The following is a 25572-nucleotide window of genomic DNA, read 5'->3' as shown; positions in this document are numbered from 1 at the left end:
GATGCCTGTGCGGACATTGCTGTTCAAAAGACCTCTATCTGGCATTCCTGAGGTGCATACCCACCTAGAGTGGTTTCCGTACTGACACATACATACTCAAAAAACAACCCAAGATTCCCGAGTCATTCTTCTGTGAAACCACTAACAAATGACGAAGTGTCCCATCTCCCTATAGAGCTGTTCCATCGTAGATGATGACGACCTACTATTGCTATCGTTACTCTGAGCTCAAATGGCAGAGATCTGTATGGTGGATCTAAAGATTCCAACCCCACTGATGACCCATGTGGGTGTCAATATGATGCCACATGATGGACTTTTTAAAAGTTTGCTTGTTTAAAAAAACCTAAGAAATTATACAAAAAAAATACATTAAAAGAACATTATTAAGGTTGCAAAGTCAAGCACTCATATATTAGGAAATGACAGAATTATGGTTGATTGTGCAACTTTGAACATTTCCTGGTTTGGGGAGCTGCATCCTCTGGGTCATCCATTATCTTCGTGATTCAGAATGTCATCTTCCTATTTGATTATTGTCCTGTATTTAAAGAGACCTTTAACTTGATGCTTCTTTGTAACTATATGTGATTACAATATCTTTAATCAACACTAGTTTGTTTGAAAGTCTAATCTGCTTAATTCACTGTATGTTGCAAGGAAAAAAACACCCCATGTTAGATAATTTCTATTACTTACGTATGCATCTTGAAAGAGTAGGGTCTGGCACAAATCCCATTTTGCAGGTACATCTATAGCTGCCCATGGTATTCAAACACTCACCATTAGGGCATACCCCTTGCAGCTGGCATTCATTAATGTCTGTAAGGAAACAAAAATATTTATCAGTGGGAGAACTGAACATTAATTTTAATCAGTTTAGTCTTCATTTAGGAGTTATTCTGCTGTTTTATCTGCAAGACACTTTATTCTGCAGCATATACTACACTGGATCAAACTGTGTAGTTACATGTTGGTTAGAGTAACTTTTCTATTACTAGCAACATTTGACTTAGCATCTTTTATAGAATCACTGGTAACACAAGAGAAGAAAAAATTATGTCCATGTCATTTTAAGTACTCACTCTGAACTTAAAAATGAGTTTGCTTCCCCATGTTATGAACCCTCGTATTTACTTTCAATGCACATTGATAAAATCAACATTTTACTTGCAAGAAAACTTGTGGTTAACAAATTTAAAACTTACACATTTGAGAATTCACTACAGATGGGGTATATTTTATATGGGACAGAACATTGCTTGACTATTATTATTATTATTTATTATTTGCATTACAATAGACTCTGACGTCCTAAAATAGGGATTTAGTTCCTATTGTGATGGAGGAAGGTACAAGCATAAAATAAAGGACAGTCTCTGGCCCAAACAGCTCACAAAATGTAATAGTGAAGAGATGTGGCAGGGAGTATAGAACCTAAAGGTCCAGGGTAGAGAGGAGCAAGGGTCACAGTAGTGGGAAGACAAGTTTGCATTATTAACAAATAGGAAGGATTGCAGATCAGACCAGAAAGTGTGTGAGGAGAAAGAAAAATATTGTCAAAAATGAAAATTCTGTCTATCTATATCTATACACACCCACCAAGCATGGTCTTTTACCCTAATCTGGTGCTCACTTTTTTAATGTTCGTTCTTTATAGATGCTTACAAGATAAGTACAGTTAAAAGTAATATTCAATGTATACTGTTACAGCTAGAAAGTCTGAACAGTTTTATCCCCCTGCAAATAAGTCAATTTATACATTCTCATTCATAGAAAACCAACCCACTATCACCAAAAAGATGGAAAATATCTCAGAGAGAAATCTATTGCATGCTACTTTATTTTGTTTGCCCCATTTCCTGAACGTACACAGGAAGCTGTGACGTACCCATTTAAGTATAGTGAAACCTGTCTTGAGTGACCATTAGAAAACTAGAAAAAAATCAGTTGCTTAATAAAGGTAGCATTTAATAAAGTTGGAGTAAAACAATGCTTAATGCATTTGGTGATACTATGGGACAGTAACTTTTTAGAAAAGGTTGCCTACCAAAGGTGGTCTCTAACACAGGGTTCACTGTATTATTGATGTTAATGACTGGGGGGTCAGGGGCTTATGTTTCCTCTAAAATTCACAGATATACCAACGTTTTCTTCAAAATCATCCAGCCTGTACTCTGTTCTATAAATTATTCTTTTGTAGGATCCTGTCATAACCATATCTCTAATAAAACTCTTCCCAGATGAACCATTCTCTCTCTCTTCAAGTATCTAAAAATATATCTCAGCAATCAATAAACAAACAGAGACATCCAGTTCCCTTGTACCAATGGAATTCCATTACATTTAGGCATTTCTGCTAAGATGCATGTAGTATATAAATGCTGATATTGGCTGCTTCTCCCTTCATTTGAAACTGAGGTCAGTGACACCAGCATTCCTTCTGTTTAATTTGCTTTTTATTTTTAATTTTAACTTTAATGTGCATGTTCTGATGCATCAGCATAACTCAGTTCTTGTATGTTTTTCATGTCTCTCTTCCAGTTCTTTTGTTTCTGGCTAAGCTCGTCAGAGAACCATTGTGTTGATATACGGTACTGCATTACAGAGTTCTATCTAGGGATTCAACAGGAACCATCCACAAACTGATAACAAATCTTAAATGTTTTAAAATAAACTGATGGACATGTTAGAATGATTTTTACTTATGCACTTTGGGCAAAAGTCCTTGCAAGATTTCCTATTCACTGCATATTAATTCACCCTGTGGTAAACGGCCACCTACCTAAAATATTTCCAGCCACCCGCAGACCTGTCCAGCTGTGTAAATTGCACTGAAATCAACCTGTTAAGGCAGCTGGAAAAGTAATCTGGCTCAAGACTAAGTGCTTTTTTTTTTTTTAAATCAAGTATTTTACTTAAAAATGACTAAACTTATAAATTGCATTTATTTGCTCTTCCTCCCCCTCCTCTTTTTTTAAATTAAAAATTAGATAAATGTATATTTGAAAATTGTCTGAATGGTCTTTTTATCATCCAGAATTATAAATAAGCTAATGTTTGTGAAGTGGTTTGAAGTGTAAAACACTACATAAATGCTAAGTATTATAATTTTGTTAAACAGCCACATTATAACCTCCACAAAATTTGGCGTCCTAGTGGCCAATATGAATGCTGTCATTTGCTCCAAGAAAACTCTAAAAATCAGAATATACTTAAAAGGATACTTTTCAGTGAACAAAATTCAACTGAACGAGCTGTCTGCCATAACACTTACTTTCAACATTTTCGTCTGGATTTTAATTCTGACCAATTCTTACTTATAAACTCCACAGAATCCCTTGTGGAAGGAGAATGAGACAGAGGCCCTGAGATAGAAACCAAAATGCTGCTTGCATAGCAAAAAGGAAGAATAAAAAAGGGTGGAGTTAGGAGGAGGTCAATATATTCAGTGGGCGCATTCTTCCAGCTAAGGAAATATCTTCTGGAGCTTTGTATTATCCATTGTAAAAAACTATATATAATTTGATTTAATCAAGTTTTATGGAATCCACCTCAATTTTCTCTTTTCATAGAAAGTTGAGTCAGAGACATAGTAGACCCTCATTAATTTGCACTAATGCTGGGGCCCAAATTGTGAGAAGTCTTTGCGTGGCTGTACAAGGTGGAGAGTCAATCAAGGAGCTCCTCCCCCCCACACACCTTGTATGGTTGTGCAGGGACCATTCATAACAGCAGTCTTTGAGCACCAGGGAGATCACGGATTGCTCATTCATTGCTTCTTCCCTCATACAGGGACCAGGATGAGGGAAAAAGAGCAGAGAAGAAACTGGATTATTGCTGTAGCCTCCCAGTACACTGGCACTGGAGCATGGCCAGTGTATGGGTATGTGTGGGCAGACACATGACAATCTCCTCCATCTGTGTGCAAGCAGCAGCCCTGGGGAGAGATTGTGCCTGCTCAATTAAAAGTTATAATCCAGTCTGAGGAGAACAAATGCAAACAAGTGCATTTTGCACACTAACGAGTACAGTAGATAGTAAATCTTCAAGTGTGGAGGGCCCCTCAATTGTCAGAACCAGCATAGCTGGCACCCCTGAAGTGGTGCAGAGTCCTGCTCCATGTGAATCATGGTTGGGTTAGGGATTCACTGATATGCTGATCCTCCCCCTCAACAGGTTATCGGAAGGTTGGCGCACGAGGGTACAGAGTGGCTTCTCTAGCCACTACGCTAAAGCAGTGGCTCTGAACCTTTCCAGACTACTGTACCCCTTTCAGGAATCTGATTTGTCTTGCGTACCCCCAAGTTTCACCTCACTTAAAAACAACTTACTTAAAAATCAGACATCAAAATACAAAAATGTCCCAGCACACTAGTACTGAAAAGTTGCTGACTTTCTTATTTTTACCATATAATTATAAAACAAACCAATTTGAATATAAATATTGTACTTACATTGCAGCATATAGTATACAGGGCAGTATAAACACATCATTGTAAGTATGAAATTTTAATCTGTACTGACTTTGCTAGTGCTTTTTATGTAGTCTATTGTAAAACTAGGCAAATATCTAGATGAGCTGATGTACCCTCGGAACACCACTGCGTATCCCCAAGTGTACGTGTACTCCTGGTTATGAACCACTGGGCTAAAGTAGGTTTTCTGGAGTCACTCTGCAGGTATTCTGTAGTCTGTAGGGGGGGATTCTTTCCCCCTGCCCATTTTCCCAGCTACTTTATTAGCTAGAAAATACAGAGTCATCAAGGTAGATCCTCTGATAGTATAAACTGTCATAACTCCATTTACTTCAATGGAGCTACAACAATTTACACCAGCTGAGGATTTTCCCTACCAAATCCGACTCTCTTTTATGAAGAATCAGAGCCAGAATATGTCTGGGTCTAGTGTACAAGAGAGGATGGTGGTTGGCAGTCATAAGCAGCCCTTCCTTCTTTCCACACACTGCAAGGGCCAAACATAAGAATAGCCCATGTGCAGTAGTTGCTTCCTCCTAGGGGAATAAAACATGACAAAAGGAGAAGGCAGGGCACAGCTTCACCATGTTCTGCTCTGGCCTGCTCATACTAGGGAAGCTGTCTGAATTTTCAAAAGGAATGATGCAGCAGCACATTCTTTTTGTTTTCCCAGGAACTTGGGAATGGACTGTGTGTCCAAAACACATCCTAGGATGGTGAGGCTCCATGCTGCATTGGCATTGTCTAAATGGCACAATCCAACTCAGAGAGAAAAATGATACAATACATAAGAGCATAAAACTATGTGATTTAGGTGGTCAGAAAATCACTGCTGCAAACAGAGTGAGTGAGAGAGAGAGATCAACTCAACCTCTCTGCACACACATTTGTTATAGCAAGTGTGGCATGTGCTAGACCTGGACAAAACTCACAGATACATTTCAAAGTAAGAAAAATAAATCCCTGTCAATTTGGTCCTCCCTCTTGCCTTGCTGGCTTTAATTTTTCAAAAGACTGCCACAAAGCCACTGAATGATTGAAAACTGTAGGGCTTTGAGGCCTGTTTCTTAATCTTGAATAGTGTGCTTCTTGAAGCATAAAAAGAATAATAGGAAAGGGAAGTAAAATATTACCTGTTTTGTAAAAAAAAAAAAGCACTAGTGTCATTGACTGTCACTCAGGAAGAAAAAAATTGTTGCTGCTTTTATAGGTATATGTTTTTATGTTCTGATCTTCATGAACTGTTACAAAAATGACGTGAGATCTATGTAAGGAATTTCTTTTATTATTAATGACTATGCTACTATTGTAAAATATTCTTTTGTTCTTTTTGCTACTTTATTTATATATATTAACAATTCCTCAATAAAGAAAATTTTAAAAAGCATTAGAATTACAGTTGGCAGAGCAAATAATTTGGATCAGATGTTCAACTGATGTAAATTGGTGCAGTTCCACTGACACCAGTGAAGCTATGTCATTTTACATCATCTGAGGATCTGGCCCTTTGTCATTATTGTCCAGAATACTACATGTGCACAACACATGGAACGTCTTCCTAACACACTGAAGTTCTAGTCATTAGTGATTTGTGGCTACCTTGTCCACCACTATTAATTTATCCCACAAACATTCAGGGTAACATGAATTAAAAATAAATTTTTAACAACAAAAGATAGCATACAACACCTTGCCAAAGATTTTATAGGACTACTGGGTATAAGGTCAAAGTGCTACTAGAAAATACAATGTGTTAATGACTCACTTTGCAGCTGAATTTCCTGGAGAAAACAGGCTAAAATAAACAGTCATTTCCTATCTGAATGTTTGCCCACTCACATGAAGGGTATGACTATAAATGAAAAAGGTGACTTTAATGCTGTAAAACAAAAAATGTAGGAGGGAGATGTGGGGATGACAGAAGATCATCTTAGTTTAGATGGAAATATAGCTACCATACCATAGGTTAACATTATTACACTGTGTAGTTTGTATCTATAATAAAAAATATAGTGTACAATCATATTAAAAATTGTTTTGCAGAATGAAATTTGAAATGAGCATTTCCTTACAAAAACATACTAAAAGTTGGTAAAACAAACCGGAACTAATTACACCTGCTATATAATGAACTATGGGCCAAATCATCTCTTTTGAGTTTAGTGGTGCTGGGGATGAAAGTTGCAGAAAACCTGCTAAAATGGCCATATATTTTTTGGAAGGTGACTTCTTACCTCACCCAGCAAATTCTGGGTTCTATCAGAAACAAATCTCATTATGACAATGATTATGATTAAATAATAAATACACTGTAACAATCAGCAAGAAAAAGGTTGTGATATGTATGTTGTTTTGTAAAGGGGAGTGGAATTTGGCCCCAAAACTGTATGAGACTGGAGATGAGGGTTTCATTTTAATTTCAACAATATCAACAATAATTCGCACTTGTAGAATGCTTTTTATCTTTACTTACATTAACTAATTAATATTAGAGATGGGGAGATACTGAAAAAAATGAACAAATATTGGCTTGAATTTAAAAATGAATTGGCATTTGCAATGCTTGTGCCTCTTCTCTGTTTGTTTTCTGTGAATATTCAGGCAATCAAGTTTTATTCACAAAAATGATGAAGAGCCCATTCTAAGTTCACATACACAAGTATCTGAATTGGAAGTGGAATATTTTATGTGGGATGGGACAAATGCTGGCACAGAAAGAAGATAGCGTTTCAAAAAATCCCTTGCTAGAGTCCTGGTACGTAGGCAATTAAAAGAATCTGACAAGGAACTGACCACACCTTTTCAGCCACAGTTACACATACACATACAGAACTACTTGGTGTGAATGTAACAACAGAAAATTATATTTTATTAGTTCATATGCAGCCAGCAACTCTCATAGTGATCTAATTTTTCCAGGAATTATGATTCTAGGAAGGCCTGTAATAGTCCAGAAAGTGAAAGATTTAAAATTTTCTAAAATTACCTAATCCTCTTTTTCTGCTACTTATCTCTGACTACCTCTCCCTTAGAGATTCAAAGGTCCAGTGTCTTCTCCTGTTTATAACAGGTAGGCTCATTCAGTCACATAACAGAAACAATATCACGTGACCAACCAATACATCTCATATTTTCATTGTTGAGAACCAAATGCTCATAGCAAACTGCAATCAAATCATAAAGTGAAAAAAAGGCAAACATATGCTGAATCAATAAGAATAATGAATACATCTGAGGAGCCTATGATCAACTTGTTGACATTCTGGAAACAGAGGAAGAGGATGAGATTTCAAACAAATTATTTGCTGTGAATCATTTGCTTGGCTGTATTATGCACACTTTACGTGGTGTGAATTTTTGGGGCTAAGATTACAAATTATAAGCAAATTTGATTTTAAAAATAAACACTGCAATTTTGATGTAGAAAGTCTGAGAGATGGGGCCAAATTCTGTTCTTGGTAACTCCAAATGTAAATGCAAAGTCACTACAGTGGCCATACATGTGTCATATTTTGGGGTGCAATCCAGACTAGTAAGGCATTGTGTTACCACTTGCCCTGTAACCCCATGTGCCTTAAATGCTCTGCTGCTGTGGGTCACAGCCCAGAGACCAACAGCCAGCAGACAAGCATGCAGTATCCTAAGTGTCCGTGCAGCCCTGGTTCAGTGCTTCTGATGCTGAGCAGACTGCCACAACACAACAGACACCCCAGGTTTCCACCAGCTTTGGTTACACCTGGCAAGATGGCCTCAGCACACTTCCAGTCCTGAATTTCCCCAAAACATCTGCCCTGAAGCGTCCAGACCTTTTCTGGGCCACTCAGAGAAATGGTCCTTTAACGAGATAATACTCAGCAGTTTGCCACATTAACTGGAGTTAACAATTACTTCAATGTAAACACAGCACTGGCTTGGTTTAGATTAAATGTATAACATGTTTACTAACAAGAGGACAGAGGTTAAGTGATACCAAGTAGAATTAGTAACATTAGCAAGGGTTACACACAAACAAAAGTAAATGTATGCTTTCTAATGGCTAAGAACCAACTTAACAAGCTACATTCTTTGTTCAAGGTAGTTTCCTCACCAATCTTCCATTCTTCTCACTGGTCTGGATTTCACCTCAAAATGTGACACCGATTCAAGGCTCTGCTCTGGCTCTTGAACACTTGCTCTGTGGGTATACAAGGCTGCAAAGCAGGCAATTCCCTCCCTTCTCCCAGAGGCATGGAAAGGACCAGGAAGGGGCAGTTGCTAGAAGGGAGGATTCTTGGCCAGAATACACTGTGCTCTGGCTGTAGTGGGCTGTGTCAATGGCCCTTTATGTAAATTAAAGTAGATCCTGGGGCTGCACTAGTTTATGCTGAAGACCACTGCAGTTCCCCACTGCCTCTGAACCTGGGAGGCCCAGAACTGGCATAAAGCCACCTTTGGTCCTTCTCTACCCCTCTTCTGGGCTGTGCGATGCTCAGCTCAACTACAGCTCTGAATAAAGGTCATCGACTCCAATGGAATTACTCCAGATTGACTCCAGTGTAACTGACATCAGAATTTAGCCCATTTTCTTCCCTTTTCCCCTAATAGTAAAGTATTCCAAAGATTAATGGCCAATTCTAGGGAGAATTCTAGTGCATACTCTAATGAGATCTGCATCCGCCATTTATTTATTGCTGAAAACATATGCTTTGGTTGGTACTGTTAAATATGCTGAGTGATTTACCTTTCATGTCATAAAGCTATTATGCATCATTAATTTACCTACAAACTACAGTATTTTTACCCTAATAACTCAGCCAACAAAATGTGAAAACTCAAAACAACCTACTGGTTATCAATGCCATCTACAGTTTAAGATAAATCAAAAGAGCCTATGAACTAGTCACTGGAGGAAATCCTGGTCTCCATTGCAGCCTCTTTGTTCTACTCCACTGGCCTAATTGGCTAGCTAAGTGTTGATCTGTTCCAGATAACAACCTAGAGCTGGCCTAACCAGCTCTGCCATCACATCCCCTTTGCTGTCTCCTGCATAAGGAAGTATCAGGGGAAGGGAGCACATCTGCAGTGCCTCTGTGTTTTGGTTATCCCAACAATGGTCCTTTTGGGACCATTACAGTTGGGTGGGACCAGGATTGGTGTGAACAGCTGTCTAAGCTCAGAACAGGGGAAGCAAAAAAGTGGTGTAAAGCCACCCTCCTCCCACCCCCACTGTGTTGTATTGAAAACTGTGTTAAAATTGCAAACCAATACTTTAAATTCTCAAAGGTTTTTTTAGGCTCTCTTTCAGCTAGGGGGCTCTATAGGAAAGCATGTGACCTGCTCTAGCAGTAGTCAATCTGCAAAGATTCAGCCTAGAGTACAGTGGGAGGAGTGTGCCTCTCTGCTTTAGGGAGCAGCCTGCTTTCTCCCTCTCTCTCTGCTCTTGGTTCCTGAATGCTAAGATTCTGGATTTTAAGAAATAGTCTTGCAGTAACATTCCAAAAAGAGTATTTTCTGTTTTTATCTAAATTCTCTGTTTGTATTCCATGAACATAGTATCCACACTACAGCTTGTTAAGACACAAAGCCACTGTCTTTACTCTTTTGGGATGTTGATTTAGGTCCATATTTGGTCACAAACTCAAGATAGAATTTGAAATATGTGTCAAATGAAATCTGCATCTTCATCTCCATCCTTGATGAGCATAAATTATATTCCACTGAATCAACACCGCTTGACACATTATAAAAAAAATTCTAGAACTGAATGTGCATTTGTCAATATATTCAGGTCAAAGCCACAGCCTTGTGACAGCATACTCTTTAAATCCACTGTGTTGATTTAAAAAAAAACATTTTAGCTCAACAAAAACAGAGAGAGAGTCATTACATGCATTTTGAACAATGTAATTCTAAACAAAAATTAATCCTTCAGCACAGTGTTCAGAGATCTTATTTTTCTAAAAGATGTCACTGGCTACCAGCCATTTAAAGAATGAAACCAAATTTATTTTTGAAGGCGAAGTGGTAAACTCAATGGCAGTATCAGTTATTTTTGTGTCAACATAGAGCCTCAGAAATTTCAAAAACATTAATAATGTCAGCAGCCCATTTTATCTACATTTCTATCAAAATGCGTCCCTCGGTTTTTTAAAAATGTAAGCACAAAAGAATAAAAAAATCTTAGACACTATATCAAAAAAACTTCCGGAAATGACCAAAACTCTTTACAGTTTTGTAACATAACTCTCTTTTTGTATTGTAAGATATTTCATATTTCATTCAGTAAGTGATTTATTGGGAAGCATGTGAAGGAATTCCTCCACAAAATATAATGGATATTTGAGATTCACATATTCCTGTTTTTTACACAAATACACACACTCTCTTAACAGCAACTGTAATTCTTCAAGAATAAAGCCTCTGTTGACCCATGTTCTGGGATGCATGAGTTCATAGTACCATTGAGACAGATGTCTAGAAATCAAGATAGTTGTGTCTGCTCAAGAAGTTGACACTAGGATGGAGAGGTCTTAGGCTAGTCACAAAGGTGGGAGATGCCTGTAAGCATAGAAGGATGATTTGAACAGATCTCTGAGGCTGTCACGGAGGATGGAAAATAGAATCTCTTAAATCCTGAACACACACACAGAAAGAAAGCAGATGTCTTTACTGGGGCAAGTTTCAGTTCCTTAAAGTCTAGTTTTTGGATATGAATCAGAGTAGATTTTTCTAGTTTTATCCTTACCCCTGAAAATTTAAAGAGAGAACATATGGCGCAAAAAGAGGCTCTGACTCCTTGAGGAGATGGTGCTCTATCCAATTGTCCAGATAAGGGCAACAGCCATCCCAAGCAAAAGGGGCTAACAGAACAGTGGAAGCAGAGTTAGTGCTCTACTGCCTCTGGGATCTTTCACTTTGATATTTGGGAGGAAGCCACTGTTGGACTGAAAGTGACCTCAGGAGCACTGCCTTTGAAAGTGAAGCAAGACAGACAAAAGATGCTCTCCTGAATGGAATCTGAGATAGACCTACCGATCCAGTGGATTGCTCTCTTTCCCTTTCTCAAAGACTTCATCTATTTCCGTCTAAAGACATTCAAGACTTTAAATTTTCAGTTCTCACTTGAACATCCAAGGACAGTCCCATGATTTCAGCCCAAAATGTCTCTTCTAAGAGAGGAAAGTGGCACTGCATTTGTTTCAGAATCTGAAACATCATACAATGTTTAATGGCTATCACAAAATACTTTGACCTTCAGAATCAAATAATTTGCCTGATTCAGCAAAGTACTTCAACAAGTGTTGAATTTTAAGCATTTTATTAAGTCTCACTGACATCAATAAGACTTAAACGCAGGCTTAAGTGCTTGCTGAAATGGAGCCTAAATCTCTTGTGGAAGTTGGTTCAGTAGATATTCTCTCAAATATTTAAATAAACCAAGAGAGGACTAGCTACTAGTTCTCAATTCATAGGGCTATAATAAGCTTTCTTCTTCAAGTTATTGATTTTTTTTTGGCCGCATCTTAAAGCATTACTCAGGAAACTGAGCTTTGGTCTTTACCACTGCAGCTCAGACAAATAGCAAACCAAGGTTTGGATGTGAGGAAAAAATATTTAAAACTTCTTTACTGGTACCCAATGAAGCCACAGGAAGGATTGATCTAGGAGGAAGCCATAACATCTGGTAAATTCTAAACCTTTATTTATTGGATGTGTAATTTTTCCTTTATGATGGGATTCCAAAATACACAGTAATTTGTGAGTTTTGTCTTGGACAAAATGTACTTCCAAACCAAAGGCTGGGCCATTCCAGGTAGTAATTGTAGACTGGGACTGGGGAAGCCAAATGGACCATTGAGCATAAAAGGGAAACATGCGAGTGCCTTAGGCAGTGACAGTTAAGATACCAGGAAGCTCCTAGAAATGTCTGTCCTTGAAAAGGAACTTACAGAAACAGAAAGCAAGCTCAGTGGCTCTCAGAATGGTGAAACTAGATCCTCCAAAGGACAGAAAGTCCAAGGAAGAGCAATAGGGGATCAAGGGGAATCAGTCAAGTAGCTGACACTGAATCAGGTGCAAGAAAGGACCTAACCCCCCGCCCCACCATAAGGAAAAACAAGGAACCAACAAGATGACCTTTGTGCCAGGAGGCGCTGAGATATTCTAGAACCAGAGATGCTCCCTCCAACAGAACTAAGGATTACGGAGTGAAGAAGTCCTCTCAGTCCTTGATTTCAAATCTGATGCACTCTACAACTCCATGGACTGCTCCACTAAAATGTCACCATAGCAGTGTTGCCAACTGTCATGATTTTATCACGAGTTTCATGTTATTTGGTGCTCTTCTTAAAGCCCCAGCTGCTGCAATCAAGAGACTGCATAAGAATTTAAAAAAGTAAGCTTCTATCCCTCATAGTTGCAAAGAAAACTTGAAAACATGAAGCAAATGTACTCTTAAAGGAGCAGAAACCAGAAGGCAAATAAAAGAATTAAAAAATTATTTTAAAAAACCTCACAATTTTGGGGGCCTGACTCATGAGTTTTGAATACATGATTTTTCTCTGCTTTAGAACTCCATTTCTGACTGAAAATTGGGTGAATGCTCCTGCATCCTCCTCTTTCTCTTTTTTCCAAACTTCTGAAAGAGTTCCCAATGACTCAGAATAGGTTAGTCTGTAAGGATCAGAGATCATCATCAGATCTATGCAGTATGGAATGAACAAGGTCTTAGACTTGGAACCTGAAGCCCTCAGTGAAACCAAGAAGCACACAGATTGAAAGTCCAGAGCTGATACATTGCCAATGCCGCCTCCATGAGTCTCCCTATGCAGTGGTGTCCAACCTTATTACACAGGAGGATCACATAAATCTAAGCACAACTTTGTGTGGGCCAAACAGATTCTACATATTTTAAAAAGATTTAAAGTCATCTGTATGGATTTATATTTTAAGTTCAGCTTGTTTCATATGTATTTAGATAGGTTGTTCCTATTTATAGTATTGTCAATTTAAAAACAAAGAAATCAGTGCATAAAACATGTATCAGAATGACAGAAAACGGGGAAAAAAACAGTAAAGAACCCTCTCCCAAATCAAAAATAAAGAGCTGCCCAGAGCTGACAGCCTGAGCCCCACCGCCAGGGCTGATACCAGGAGCCCTGCCATTGGCACAGACAGTCCACCATGTGGGGCTGACAGCCTGAGCCCTGCCATGGGCCTTATGAAATGCTCTGGTGGGCTGTGTATGGCCCACAGACCATAGGTTAAGCACACCTGCCCGATTGTAGCAGGCCCTGGGAGTTAAGATAGGACAATCAAAACACTTTCTGGAAAACTGTCCTTCCCCCAAACGGTACAAGTAACCTGACATGCTAGCCGGATACTAATATGTTGGTGTCATCAGAGGCATATCTTATGAAGCCCATTATTTTTCCATGTTCGGCAGCGAAGGGTGGGATCACAAACTAAATATGAGTCAACAATGCAACTCTGTTGTAAAAAAAGCAAACATTTTTCTGGGATGCATTTGCAAGAGTGTTGTAAGCAAGACATGAAAAGGAACTCTTACACTCTACACAGCACTGATAAGGCCGTAGCTGTAGTATTGTGTCCAGTTCTGACAGCCACTTTAGAAAGATGCAGACAAATTGGAGAAAGTCTAGAGGAGAGCAACAAAAACAATAAAAGGTCTAGAAAACATGACCTGCAAGGAAAGATTGAAAAAACTGGATTTGTTTCATCTGGAGAAGAGAAGACTGGGGGACGGGAGGGACATGGTAACAATCTTCAAGTATGTAACAGGTTGTTATAAAGAGGAGCATAATAAATTGTCCTCCTTATCCATTAAGGAATGGACAAGAAGTAATGAGCTTAAACTGCAGCAAGGGAGATTTACGTTAGACATTAGGAAATACTTCCAAACTGTAAGGGTAGTTAAGCACGGGAACAAATTACCTATGGAGGTAGTGGAATCTTCGTCACTGGAGGTTTTTAAGAACTGGTTAAACAAACACCTGTCAGGGAGGGTCTAGATAATATTTAGTGCTGCCTCGGTGCAGGGGACTGGACTAGATGATCTATCGAGGTCCCTTCCAGCCCTACATTTCTATGATCATATGATTCTATGCTGCTCCAGGGTGAAAACCCTAACCAAAGGAGAGGGACTAGAACATTTACTGATCTGAAGCTAGGACTGAGCCCCAAACAGAAGATCAGAGTGTTAGTCTGTATCCACAAAAACAACGAGGAGTCCGGTGGCACCTGAAAGACTAACAGATTTATTTGGGCATAAGCTTTCGTGGATAAAAAACCCACTTTTTTATCCACGAAAGCTTAAGCCCAAATAAATCTGTTAGTCTTTCAGGTGCCACCGGACTTCTTGTTGTTTTTCCAAACAGAAGTGCGCACTAAGAACAAACTACTCTAAACAGTAATTATCCTAGCTGGCAAATAAAAGAGAAACATGGAAAAAATCCCAGATTATGGAAAGAAAATAGTGAAGGACACTTGTAGGGCAAGGGAACAAAGGCTCTGATACTTATAGCCAGTGGCCAGAAAGGAATTGAGAAGCATCGTGGTCCTCTTTTTATAATCTCTGTTGCAAACTTTTCGTGCCAGGTGACACAAACACTCCTGCTTTCTACAAGGTTCCAGGCATGAAGTCGATTTACTGCACTTAATTCAACAAGCAATTAAGCTGAATGAAAAATGTTTATTTATTAAATGTTCACATTTACTACAAAGCATTTTATTTACTTCTCAATAATAGACTCATACATTTAAACTTTTAGCTTGTTGATTTTTAAAAAAAAAATCTTCTAGTTCAGTTACATGAAGATTAGAATTTGTCTAAGTACCTCATAATTTCTTAGAGGTTTCTTAATTAGAAGTTTCTTAATTAGAAGGTACTCATAAGTCAATTGTTAAATGTTATTTAGAAGTTATTGCCCTGAAAGAAGTGTGCATATATTAAATTACCTAACATATGTGACAACTCATTCTATAAATTAACTAAGTGTGGAATATTTCATTTAGGGCTCATTTGTGGAAGTCTTAGTCACGTTAGTGAGCACTTACTTGGCTATACTGGGACTATTCATTTACGTTTTCTCCAAATGTTAGTAAGGGTTGACAGTCGGGCCCTTATTTTTTGTCATCTGTAGGAACATCAATTACGATTGTAAATGCTAATGAAATTGAAAATATTATTCCCACGTGACACAGCAAGATTGTTGATTTCTCTCATCTCCCCAACTATATGAAATGTATGTTATTTGCATCTTACTACATCCATTATGTTTGATTACTTGAATAATAAAACAATCCTGCTGGCAAACTTAATACACACTGACAGGATTAAAGAAAATAGCTGTAGTTGCTAATGTAGGTATTGTAATATAATTGAATTTTTTATTAACAGTCTCAGTTGTCATTCGAATAGTTGATCTCTATCAGCAAATACAGCAGCAAAAATTAACCCAAATCCTTCTATGCCAGCAAGATGGGATTTACTGTAGCAGAGGTATATAGAGTTACATTTCTCAAACACAGAGTCAACGTTTAATCTACAACCCAACCCTATTTCTGGGGATATATTTATTTGTGTTTGTTTACAAAAACATGAATTCACAGTCAAAACCTATAGATGAATTTAAATCTGTTAAAACACAATAAAAAAATAACATGCCAACACCAGACAAGATAACAAACAAGACAGCCCTCAATTCAGCTGCCAAAAGCCACCATTAAAAGGAAAACCTTATGCGTGAAAATTTTCAGAAGAGACTAGTGATTCTGTGTGCTCAATTTTTTGAGTGCCCATCTTGAGAAACCTTAAAGGAGCCTGATTTTCAGAGGGTGGGTATTTAGTACATTGTGAAAATCAGGTCACATACTGCACTAGCTTCCAATTTGCGCCTGAATGCAATTCTAAGTATTTGTGATAATTTGTGTAATCTGGGCCATCCAGTAACTGAGGAAACTTTTACAATATTTAACAACAACAACAACAAAAACCAATAGTACAATAATTGGTAACCGTTATCATACAACAGTATTGGAGATACAGAAGTTATTTTCCATTTTAAACATAGAAAAATACTCTGGTACTGTAGATACCACCATGGTTAATATGGACCTTTTAGTGATGAGCATTGAAAAAGAACCTGTTAAAAACAGTTTTGTTAAATTAATGACTAAGCAATGTGATATACTTGCCATAGAACAAGTACTTATAAAATAGTGGCGCTCTTTAAAATAATATATATTGAAAGCATACATTTATTAGAACATTGACGAGAAGGCAGAGGGGAGAGTGGGGCAAAATCTGCCTACAAATTCCTGTGGGTAACCACCCCTGAAATCATTGGGACAAATCCTGAAGTCCAGAATTGTGCATATTATTGTAGAACTTGGTCCATTAATTATTCTGTGCACGCTCACACATATACTTAACTCTAAATAGATTAAGATCAATGGGACTGTGCATTAGCTGAAAGTTAAGCACATGAGTAAGTGTTTGCAGGACTGGAGCCAGGGCATAATCAACTTTCTACTTCACTGAAAAACAACAAATATCCAGGTATTTTTTCCTGTTCTTTAAGGTAAAATTTTTAAAGAATTCTATTGACAGCATGCTCTTCTCTTGACAGAAAGAACCCAACCTTTCACCAGCTGTTTTTTTCATTCAATTTCATTTTTTCCAAGAAAGCCATTATCATAATGACAAAACAATAAATACAATTCTAAATCCAACCAGAAATTAGAGTTGCATGTGTGTTGTAACAAAAATATAAAACTCTAATAAAGTTCAGTCTTTTGAGTTTAATGGCAGCTTTAGGGTCTTCACGTGTGTGTATGTAATAAATCGTCCCATTGAAAAGATAATTACTGCACCGATGAGGGAAAAAACCTAGTTTGATAGCAATTATATTGAACTGTTCATATTAATGTGCACACAGATGGTTCTTTGTTATCCTTACACACATTAAAAAGGGAGTTGTTTCATTACATTAGTTCGCTCAGCTGAAAGGAAATAATCACTGTCTGGTTATAAATCACACTAATACTACACAGGCTTTGTAAACAGAGAAGACTTTTGACTGCAAAAACAATGCAGAACAAAATGTTAATTATATATGGAGATATACCTATCTCATAGAACTGGAAGGGACCCCGAAAGGTCATCCCCCTGCCTTCACTAGCAGGACCAAGTATTTAGATGGTTAGGCCAGAATTTTCAAAGGAAGAGAGGGTTACTCATCCTGTGCAGTAACTGAGGTTCTTCAAGATGAGTTCCCCTGTGGGTGCTCCACTCCAGGTGACGGTGCATCCCGGTGTCGTTGATTGGAGATCTTCAGTAGCAGTGCCTGGCTGGGCCGTGCACACACTCTAGCTGTCTCACAGATGTTGGAAGGCTGGTTAGTGCATGCACAGCCCGACCTCCTCAGTTCCTTCTCTACCATGGAGTCCTTATGCTGAACTCCAATGTAGAGGGGAGGAGGGTGGGTAGTGGAGCACCCACAGGGGGACACATCTCGAAGAACCTCAGTTACTGCACAGGGTGAGTAACCCTCTCTTCTTCAAGTGCTGTGCCTGTGGGTGCTCCACTTCAGATGACTGTAGAGCAGTACCCCATAAGGAGGAGGGGACTTGGGACTGTCAAGCGTAGTAGAGGTGGATAGAGCAGTGAGGCCAAGTATAGCGTCCACCCTGCAGTCTTGTGTGATAGCATAATGATTGGTAAAGGTATGCTCAGAAGCCCATGTAGCGGCTTTACAGATTTCCGCAATGGGTGTGTTGTGGAGGAATGCTACCAATATTGCCATGGCTCCAGTGCAGTGGGACCGGATCCCGGTTGGGGATTCAATAGCCTGAGGTTGGTAGCATGTGTGAATACAGTTTGATATCCATTTGGAAAATTGTTGTTTAGATATTGCTGCACCTTTGGATCATTCTGTTGTTGAGACAGTCCGGAGGATTTTCGAAATGGTCTTGTTCTATCTAGGTAGAATGCAGTAGCCCTTCTGATGTCAAGAGTGTGTAAAGAAACTTCTTGTAGGGTTTTATGTGGCTTGGGGTAGAATCTGGGAAGGTGTATGGGTTGGTTGAGGTGGAATGCAGATCCCACCTTTGGAAGGAACTTTGAGTGGGGGCGCAGCATGACCTTATCTTTAAAAAACAGAGTATATGGTGGATAGGCCATCAAAGCGCTAATTTTGCTGACCCTTCTAGTGATTGCGATGAGGAAAGCTACTTTCATTGACATGTATAGTAATGAGCAAGTAGCTAGGGATTTGAAGGGGGTCCTCACGAGTCCACGGAGGACTAAGTTCAGATCCCAGGTGGGGTAGGGGGATGTGTTTCAGAGTAGAGGTTGTGAAGTCCTGCAAGGAAACATTTTGTGAGCAGGTGTGAAAACATTGAGAGTCCATCGAGAAAGATGTTAATTGCTGCAAGATTAACTTTGAGAGAACTTAATGATAATCCTGAGTTCTTGAGCTCTACTAGGTAATCTAGCACCATGGAAAGAGGCAAGCTGCTGGGGGTAAATTGTCTGTTTGAGCACCATGTGGAAAAATGTTTCCATTTTTGCAGCTAGGTGTTACACGTGGAGGCACGTCTGCTGTTCAATAACACATGCTTGACTTGCTCTGAACCGGTTAGCTTGTGTAAACGGAACCACGGAGCATCCAAGCTTTTCCAGTTGTGGATGGAGGATCCAGCCCTTGTCCTGTAGCAGGTGGTCTGGTCTCATCGGAAGAGACCATGGGGGACAGACTGACATGTGTAGTAGGTATGAGTACCAGGTCTCTCTGGGCCACGCTGGTGCAATAAGTATGACTCTGGCATTGTCGTCCCTGATTTTGCATAGGACTCGGTAAATTAGTGTATGGACAAGAATGCGTCCATGAGTGTTGCGTTCCAGGTGATGAAGAAAGCATTCCCTGGGGATCCGGATCCGATCCCCACCCTGGAGCAAAATAGAGGGCATTTGTGGTTTTTCACTGTGGCGAACAGGTCTATGGATGGGGTCCCCCAGAGGTGGACGATATGTTGTAAGACTGTGGGGTTCAATTCCCATTCGTGTTCCAGTGGAAAATGTCTGCTTAGTGTGTTTGCCATGATGTTTTGGCATCCCAGAAGGTTGGAAGCTGAGATGTCGATCTGGTGTTGGATACACCAATTTCAACGTTTCATGGCCTCATTGCATAAAGAATGGGGACCGGGCACCAACCCTGCCTGTTGATGTAGAACATGCACGCGACATTGTCCGTCATTACCCGAATTGTTTGATTTCCTACGACAGATAGGAAGTGAAGGCAAGCATTCCTTACTGCTGTGAGTTCTAGTAAGTTTATGTGAAGGTGTGTCTCGAATGGTGACCACCTGCCTTGTGTCTGTGTGGTGGTCCAAGTGGGCCCCTCATGCCAAGAGGGAGGCGTCTGTCATGATCATGACTGATGATGTCTTTTGTTGAAACAGGATGCCTGCACATAGGTTTTCTGGGGTGGTCCACCACCAGAAGGATTGTAAGACCTGGCGAGGTGGCATGACGCGTTTGTGTAGACTGTGTCTGGTGGGTTTATACACCGAGTTCAACCAGCCTTGGAGGCATCGTGTGTGTAGTCTGGCGTGCTTGACTACAAATGTGGTGGTGGCCATGTGTCCCAACAGCTGTAAACAGATCTTGGCTTCGCCTAGTGGGAATAGGAAAACGTTGTGTATTAGGTGTTTTACGGTTAAGTAAGTATGTGTCTTGTAGGTCAAGGGATGAAAACCAGTCCCTTTGTTCCAGTGCTGGTATTATGGTGCCTAGAGTGACCATCTTGAATTTCTGAGAGCGTAAGAATTTGTTGAGTTTTCTGAGGTCTAATATTGGACGCCACCCTCCATTTTTCTTTTGTGTCGGAAAGTAGTGGGAATAGAATCCCCTCCTTCTGTGATGAGTGGGAACCGGTTCCATGGCTCCTAGGAGGAGCTGTTGTACCTCCTGCCTTAGAAGGTGCTCAAGGGAGGGATCCCTGAAGAGAGATGGGGAGGTGGGTTGGGTAGGGGTCGGGTAGTGAATGGGATGGAGTAGCCCAATAAGATTATCTCTAAAACCTAGCGGTCTTGTATGATCAGCTCCCATGCATGATGGAAATGGTGTAGGCAGTGGCCAAATGGGCACTCTATAGCTGGTAAGATGGGAAGGTCATTCAAACCCTCGACCAAAGCTTCAAAACTGTGGTTTTGACATCGTTGGTTGAGGTGCCAAGGGTTGATGGTGTGGTTGTCGGTGTCGAGGTGGCCTGTTTGTCTGTCCGACTCATAGGGTGTGGAGTGAGGTCAGGTGTAGGGAGATTCCCTGGGGTGTTGGTAGGGCTGGTGCCTCTTCCTCTTTTGAGGTGGTATATATATGCCCAGTGTTCATAGTGTGGTGTGTGAGTCCTTCATAGTGTGAAGGGTCTCGTCTGTTTTGGCAGAGAACAGCTTGTCTTTGTCAAAAGGTAGATCTTCTACCTTCATCTGGAGTTCTTTGGGTATGCCCAAGGATAAGAGCCATGAGGCTCTTCTCATTATGATTGCCGTGGCAGGAGTGCAGTTTGCCTTGTTGGCCATGTCTAGAGCTGCCTGCAGCGCCATTCTAGATATTAGCTGTCCTTCGATAAGCACAGTTCTGAGCTCAGTCCTTTTACCCTCCGGGAGGTTAGCAAAGAATTCAAACAGTTTCCAGTAATTGTCAAAATCATATTTAGCTAGAAGGGCGCTGTAATTTGCAATACAGAACTGCAGAGTTGATGATGTGTACACCTTACTGCCTAGTAGGTCTAGGCGTTTGTGCTCTTATCCTTTGGCATGGCCTGATTTTGGGATTGTTTGGCTCTGTGATTTGCTGCATCCACAACCAAAGAATTGGGGTGTGGGTGTGAAAAAAGAAAGTTCATGCCCTTTGCGGGTACGAAATATTTTCTGTCAGCCCTCTTGCATGCTGGAGGTGCAGAGGCAGGTGTTTTCCATATTGCCTCTGCTGGTTTGAGAACTGCCTCGTTAATTGGGACAGCAATTTTAGAAGTAGAGGAAGGTTGGAGTATCTCCAGTAGTTTGTGCTGATTCTCCTGAACCTCCTCTTGGGGAACGTCCTGGCTAGTAGCAATTCATTTAAATAAGTCCTGGAATTGCTTATGGTCATCAGCTGTCGTGGGCAGAGGTGGCATTATCGCCTTGTGTGGAGAGGAAGAGGGACTGTGTGCAGGGGGCAGATTCTCTGTCTGCATCTCAACCACAGGGGCCACGGAAGTAGCAGGTGCGGGCGATGTGGGTGAAGAGCAAACATCTCCCCTTCATGCAGAGGAGGTCCTAGAATAATGTAACCTATATACTACCCATGGTTCCCAAGGTGGCCATTGGATTGGGAAGGGCATAGGGGTACATCCATGGTTGTCCATACCACTGGCAGGACACCTGAGTGTGGCGGTCCTTAGGTCGGAGCTGTTCCCCATCTTCCCTTCTAGAGTATGGGGGAGATTGGTGGGGAGAGAAGATATCTTCACCCTGGTCATCGTTGTCCAAATCTGTGAAGGGGACAATGCCACAGGGGAGGTTGGTTGGGTACCAAAAGGTGACCCTACGGTGCCGAGGATAGGACAGTGTGGTACCGAGGAAACGGTAATGTCAGGTATTGTGGTAGTGCTGGTATCACTGCTGAGGTGGAGTGGCGACCATTTGATTTATGCGTTGATTTCATCTGCGCCAAATGGTGCTTTGCAGTGCCATTCACAGGTGCGGCATGCAAAGTCAGTGCTGCGGGCATTGGCACTGACAAAGCCGCCACCAGTGCTGGGGGTGGTTGCACGATCCGTGCTGCATCGGTCAACATTGCCATTGTGCCCAGTGCCGTGGAGGAGACTTGAGAGGGTTAGCGTCTCAACTCCTTGGGCTGAATGGGGTCAGGCTGTGCACGCACTGACCAGCGTTCCCACAGCCGCAAGACAGCTGGGGTACACGCAAAGCCCAGCCAGGATCTCCGATCAATGGCACTGGGACGCACCATCACCTGGAGTGGAGCACCCACAGGGACAGCACGCAAAGAAGTAGTGAGAGTTGGGTATTCTCTGGGAGAAAAGTGCACTTCCTCTTGGCTGCCCTGAACACGATACCAATTTTCAGAGAGCTGTTTGGCTGTAGAAAGGGCTCTGAAAATACATTTCCAGCATTGTTCACTCTGGCAAAGTGTTGGTCCCTTCTACCACGTATGACACATGGGCACTAGCATTTTCAGAAAGGGGTAGTCCCAGTAAGTCTCCTCGCATGGGGACAGAGTGCTGGGAATCAGCAACTGAACCAGTTAGGCCACAAGGAGGACCTGATTAAGGAGAGGAATTCCTGATTACTAGTTTAGATTGGGGCCAGGTATCTAATGAGCTAATTAGCCCATTAACAAGGAGACCGGATAAAAGCACACACTCCATCCCTTGGGAGACAAAGTAGTTAAACGGAATGACTGTGTAAATAGTATGATAACGTAAGAATGTAAGAGGTGGAGTGGTGAAGCACTATAAATAAACTATACAGTGTATGTACATTGGGAAGGTCTCTGAGCAGCCTGTGGGAGAGCAAAGAAAATGGGAGCAGAGGGTGCCTGTCACACAACGGGGCTTGTCCGGGACCCTGCATTTCTCTATGTAGATGGAGAATTTGATGTGGGAAGCTGCTGGAAAGATTTAGTAGGCTCGGGGAGGGAGGAGACATTACAATGGCTGGTTGAACAGAAGGAGGAAATGCAGAAGATCTGGCAGACCTTCTAGAATTCCCACCACTTGAAGAGACAGTCCTTGCTCACCTGGCAGGGTGAGCAACAAAAAAGCCTGCAGATAATTTATAAGGGAGCAAGCCCAGGTGCAGTAGCAACAACTACTACAAAAAAAGTGTGGTGAGTCCTGCAGCAGGGATCGGCAATAGGGCGCAAGGCAAGAGGAAGGCCTCTGCAAGAAGGGCTAGGTGGAAGACCCCAGCAGAGGCAACCCTGCCCAAGGTAGGACCCTTACCGCCATAGGGGCAGGAACAATAGGTGTAGGCCATCTAACCAGTCCTCAAACCAGGGCCAAGGCCCGACTAAGCCACAGTCAGGATCCAAACAAGAGTTTTGAGAGGACACCCGAGGACAGCATGCCAGACTATACCAGATCCTTTCCCCTGCTTTCTGAACTGTCTATCCCACTTCTATCCTGCGTAGTCCCATATAACGGACGACTGTTGGGTCCTTCACACGATAAATGTGGGATATTCTCTCAAATTCTGCTGCTTCCCTCCCTCCCACCGCCCTTCCCTGTCCCTCTTCAGGGACCCTTCTCACAAGCTACTCCTTGTCCAGAAGTGCAATCACTCCTCGCCTTAGGGGCAGTGGAGGAGGTTCCTCAGGAGCTATGAGGCTAGCCTGCCAGACCTTCCACGACAGACTTCAAGGTCAGTGCATGGCAGTGTTGACCGACAAAACCACTGCCATGTTTTACATAAACAAACAGGGAGGAGCCCATTCCTCCCCACTCTGTCAGGAAGCTCTCCAGCTTTGGGATTTCTGTATAGCCCACTCTATTCACCTGGATGTGTCCTATCTCCCAGGCCTGCAGAACGAGACTGCAGACCATCTCAGCAGGTCACTTCTCAACCACAAGTGGTGAGACTGTCCAGACGTCTTACATTCTGTCTTTCAAAGGTGGGACTTTCCCCAGGTGGACCTATTTGCCACCAGGAGCAACAGGAAGTGTCCAATGTTCTGCTCCATCTCTCCAACAGTCTGGACTCCATCTCGGCGTTCCTGCTACCTTGGGGGTGGGGGGACCACCTCATGTATGCCTTCCCGCCGGTCCCACTTGTTCACAAGGTGCTGCTCAAGGTCCGCAGAGACAAAGCAGATGTGATCATGCTGGCCCCAGCGTGGCCACACAACACTGGTACTCCATGCTTCTGGAGATGTCGGTGGACACTCCGATAGCACTGCCGCTTTATCCAGATCTGATCACACAGGACCTCCTTCACCCAGACTTCCAATCCCTTCATCTCATGGCTTGGAAGCTTCATGGTTAAACCCAATGCTCGGATTCGGAGATGGAGGTGTTGCTTGGCAGCAGGAAACCTTCCACCAGCTAAGTGGAAAAGGTTCTCGTGTGGGTGTGACCAGCATTGTACATTTCCACTTCAGACATATATACTACTCATCCCGGAACACCTACTACACCTGAAACAGCAAGGGTTGTCAGGATCATCCATCAGGATACACCTTGCGGCCATCTCGGTGTTTCACCCAGGAGAGTCAGGGCGCTTTGCATTCACCAACTCCATGGTGGACCATTTCCTAACGGGTTTGGAAAGACTATACCCACATCCTTGACCACCTGTACCTGCTTGGGATCTCAATCTGGTCCTCTCCAGACTAATGGGAGCCCCATTTGAAAGACAGAATGTAAGACGTCTGGGCAGCCAAACGCTGCGTCTTCTCTGTCTCTCGTGGAAGGTAGTGTTCCTGGTTGCCATCACTTCAGCCAGAAGGGTGTCCAAGTTAAAATCACTAACCTTCAACCTGCCCCCCCCCCAGTCTCCTATAAGGACAAGGTACAGCTCAGGCCTCACCCAGCCTTCCTGCATAAGGTGATATCACAATTCCACATTGGACAAGACATTTTTCTACCAGTCTTCTATCACAAGCCGCATGCCAATTCACTAGACGTCTGGAGAACGCAAGCGTTCTACACTGAGCACACAAAACTTCTCAGGAAATCGAACCAACTATTCATACCTGTGGCAGACTGGATGAAAGGGCTTCCGGTCTCCTCATAGCGCATTTCGTTATGGATCACGGACTGCAGCCATACTTGCTATGACCTCGCCAAGGTTCCAGCTCCGCCTATTATAGCGCACTTGATGCAGGCTCAAGCCTCATCCACCACTTTCCTAGCCCAGGTGCCCATCCAGGAGATCTGCAGAGCGGCGACCTGATTGCCCATGAACACATTTACTACCCACTATGTCATCACATAGCATGCCAGAAAAGACGCAGCATTTGGCAGGGCAGTTCTCCAATCAGTGGTTCCTTAACTCCGACCCCACCCCCAAGGGAGAGCTTGGGAGTCACCTG

At 41.7% G+C, this 25572-nt stretch overlaps 1 protein-coding gene across 6 annotated transcripts in view; it reads right to left on the bottom strand.

The window, feature by feature from the left end:
• LTBP1 (latent transforming growth factor beta binding protein 1) overlaps positions 1-25572 on the bottom strand; it is a 331513-nt gene that overhangs the window by 141715 nt on the left and 164226 nt on the right. For all 6 annotated transcript variants that reach the window (XM_045009926.1, XM_045009927.1, XM_045009928.1 and 3 more), the window contains one exon: positions 700-822. In XM_045009926.1, the coding sequence (XP_044865861.1) occupies positions 700-822 (123 nt within the window). The remainder of the gene's footprint in view (positions 1-699; positions 823-25572) is intronic.

Source organism: Mauremys mutica, chromosome 3, assembly GCF_020497125.1.
Source record: "Mauremys mutica isolate MM-2020 ecotype Southern chromosome 3, ASM2049712v1, whole genome shotgun sequence".
NCBI classification, from domain to species: domain Eukaryota; kingdom Metazoa; phylum Chordata; order Testudines; family Geoemydidae; genus Mauremys; species Mauremys mutica.
The sequence above is the reverse complement of the archived record's forward strand: the minus strand, read 5'-3'. Positions and strand labels throughout refer to the sequence as shown.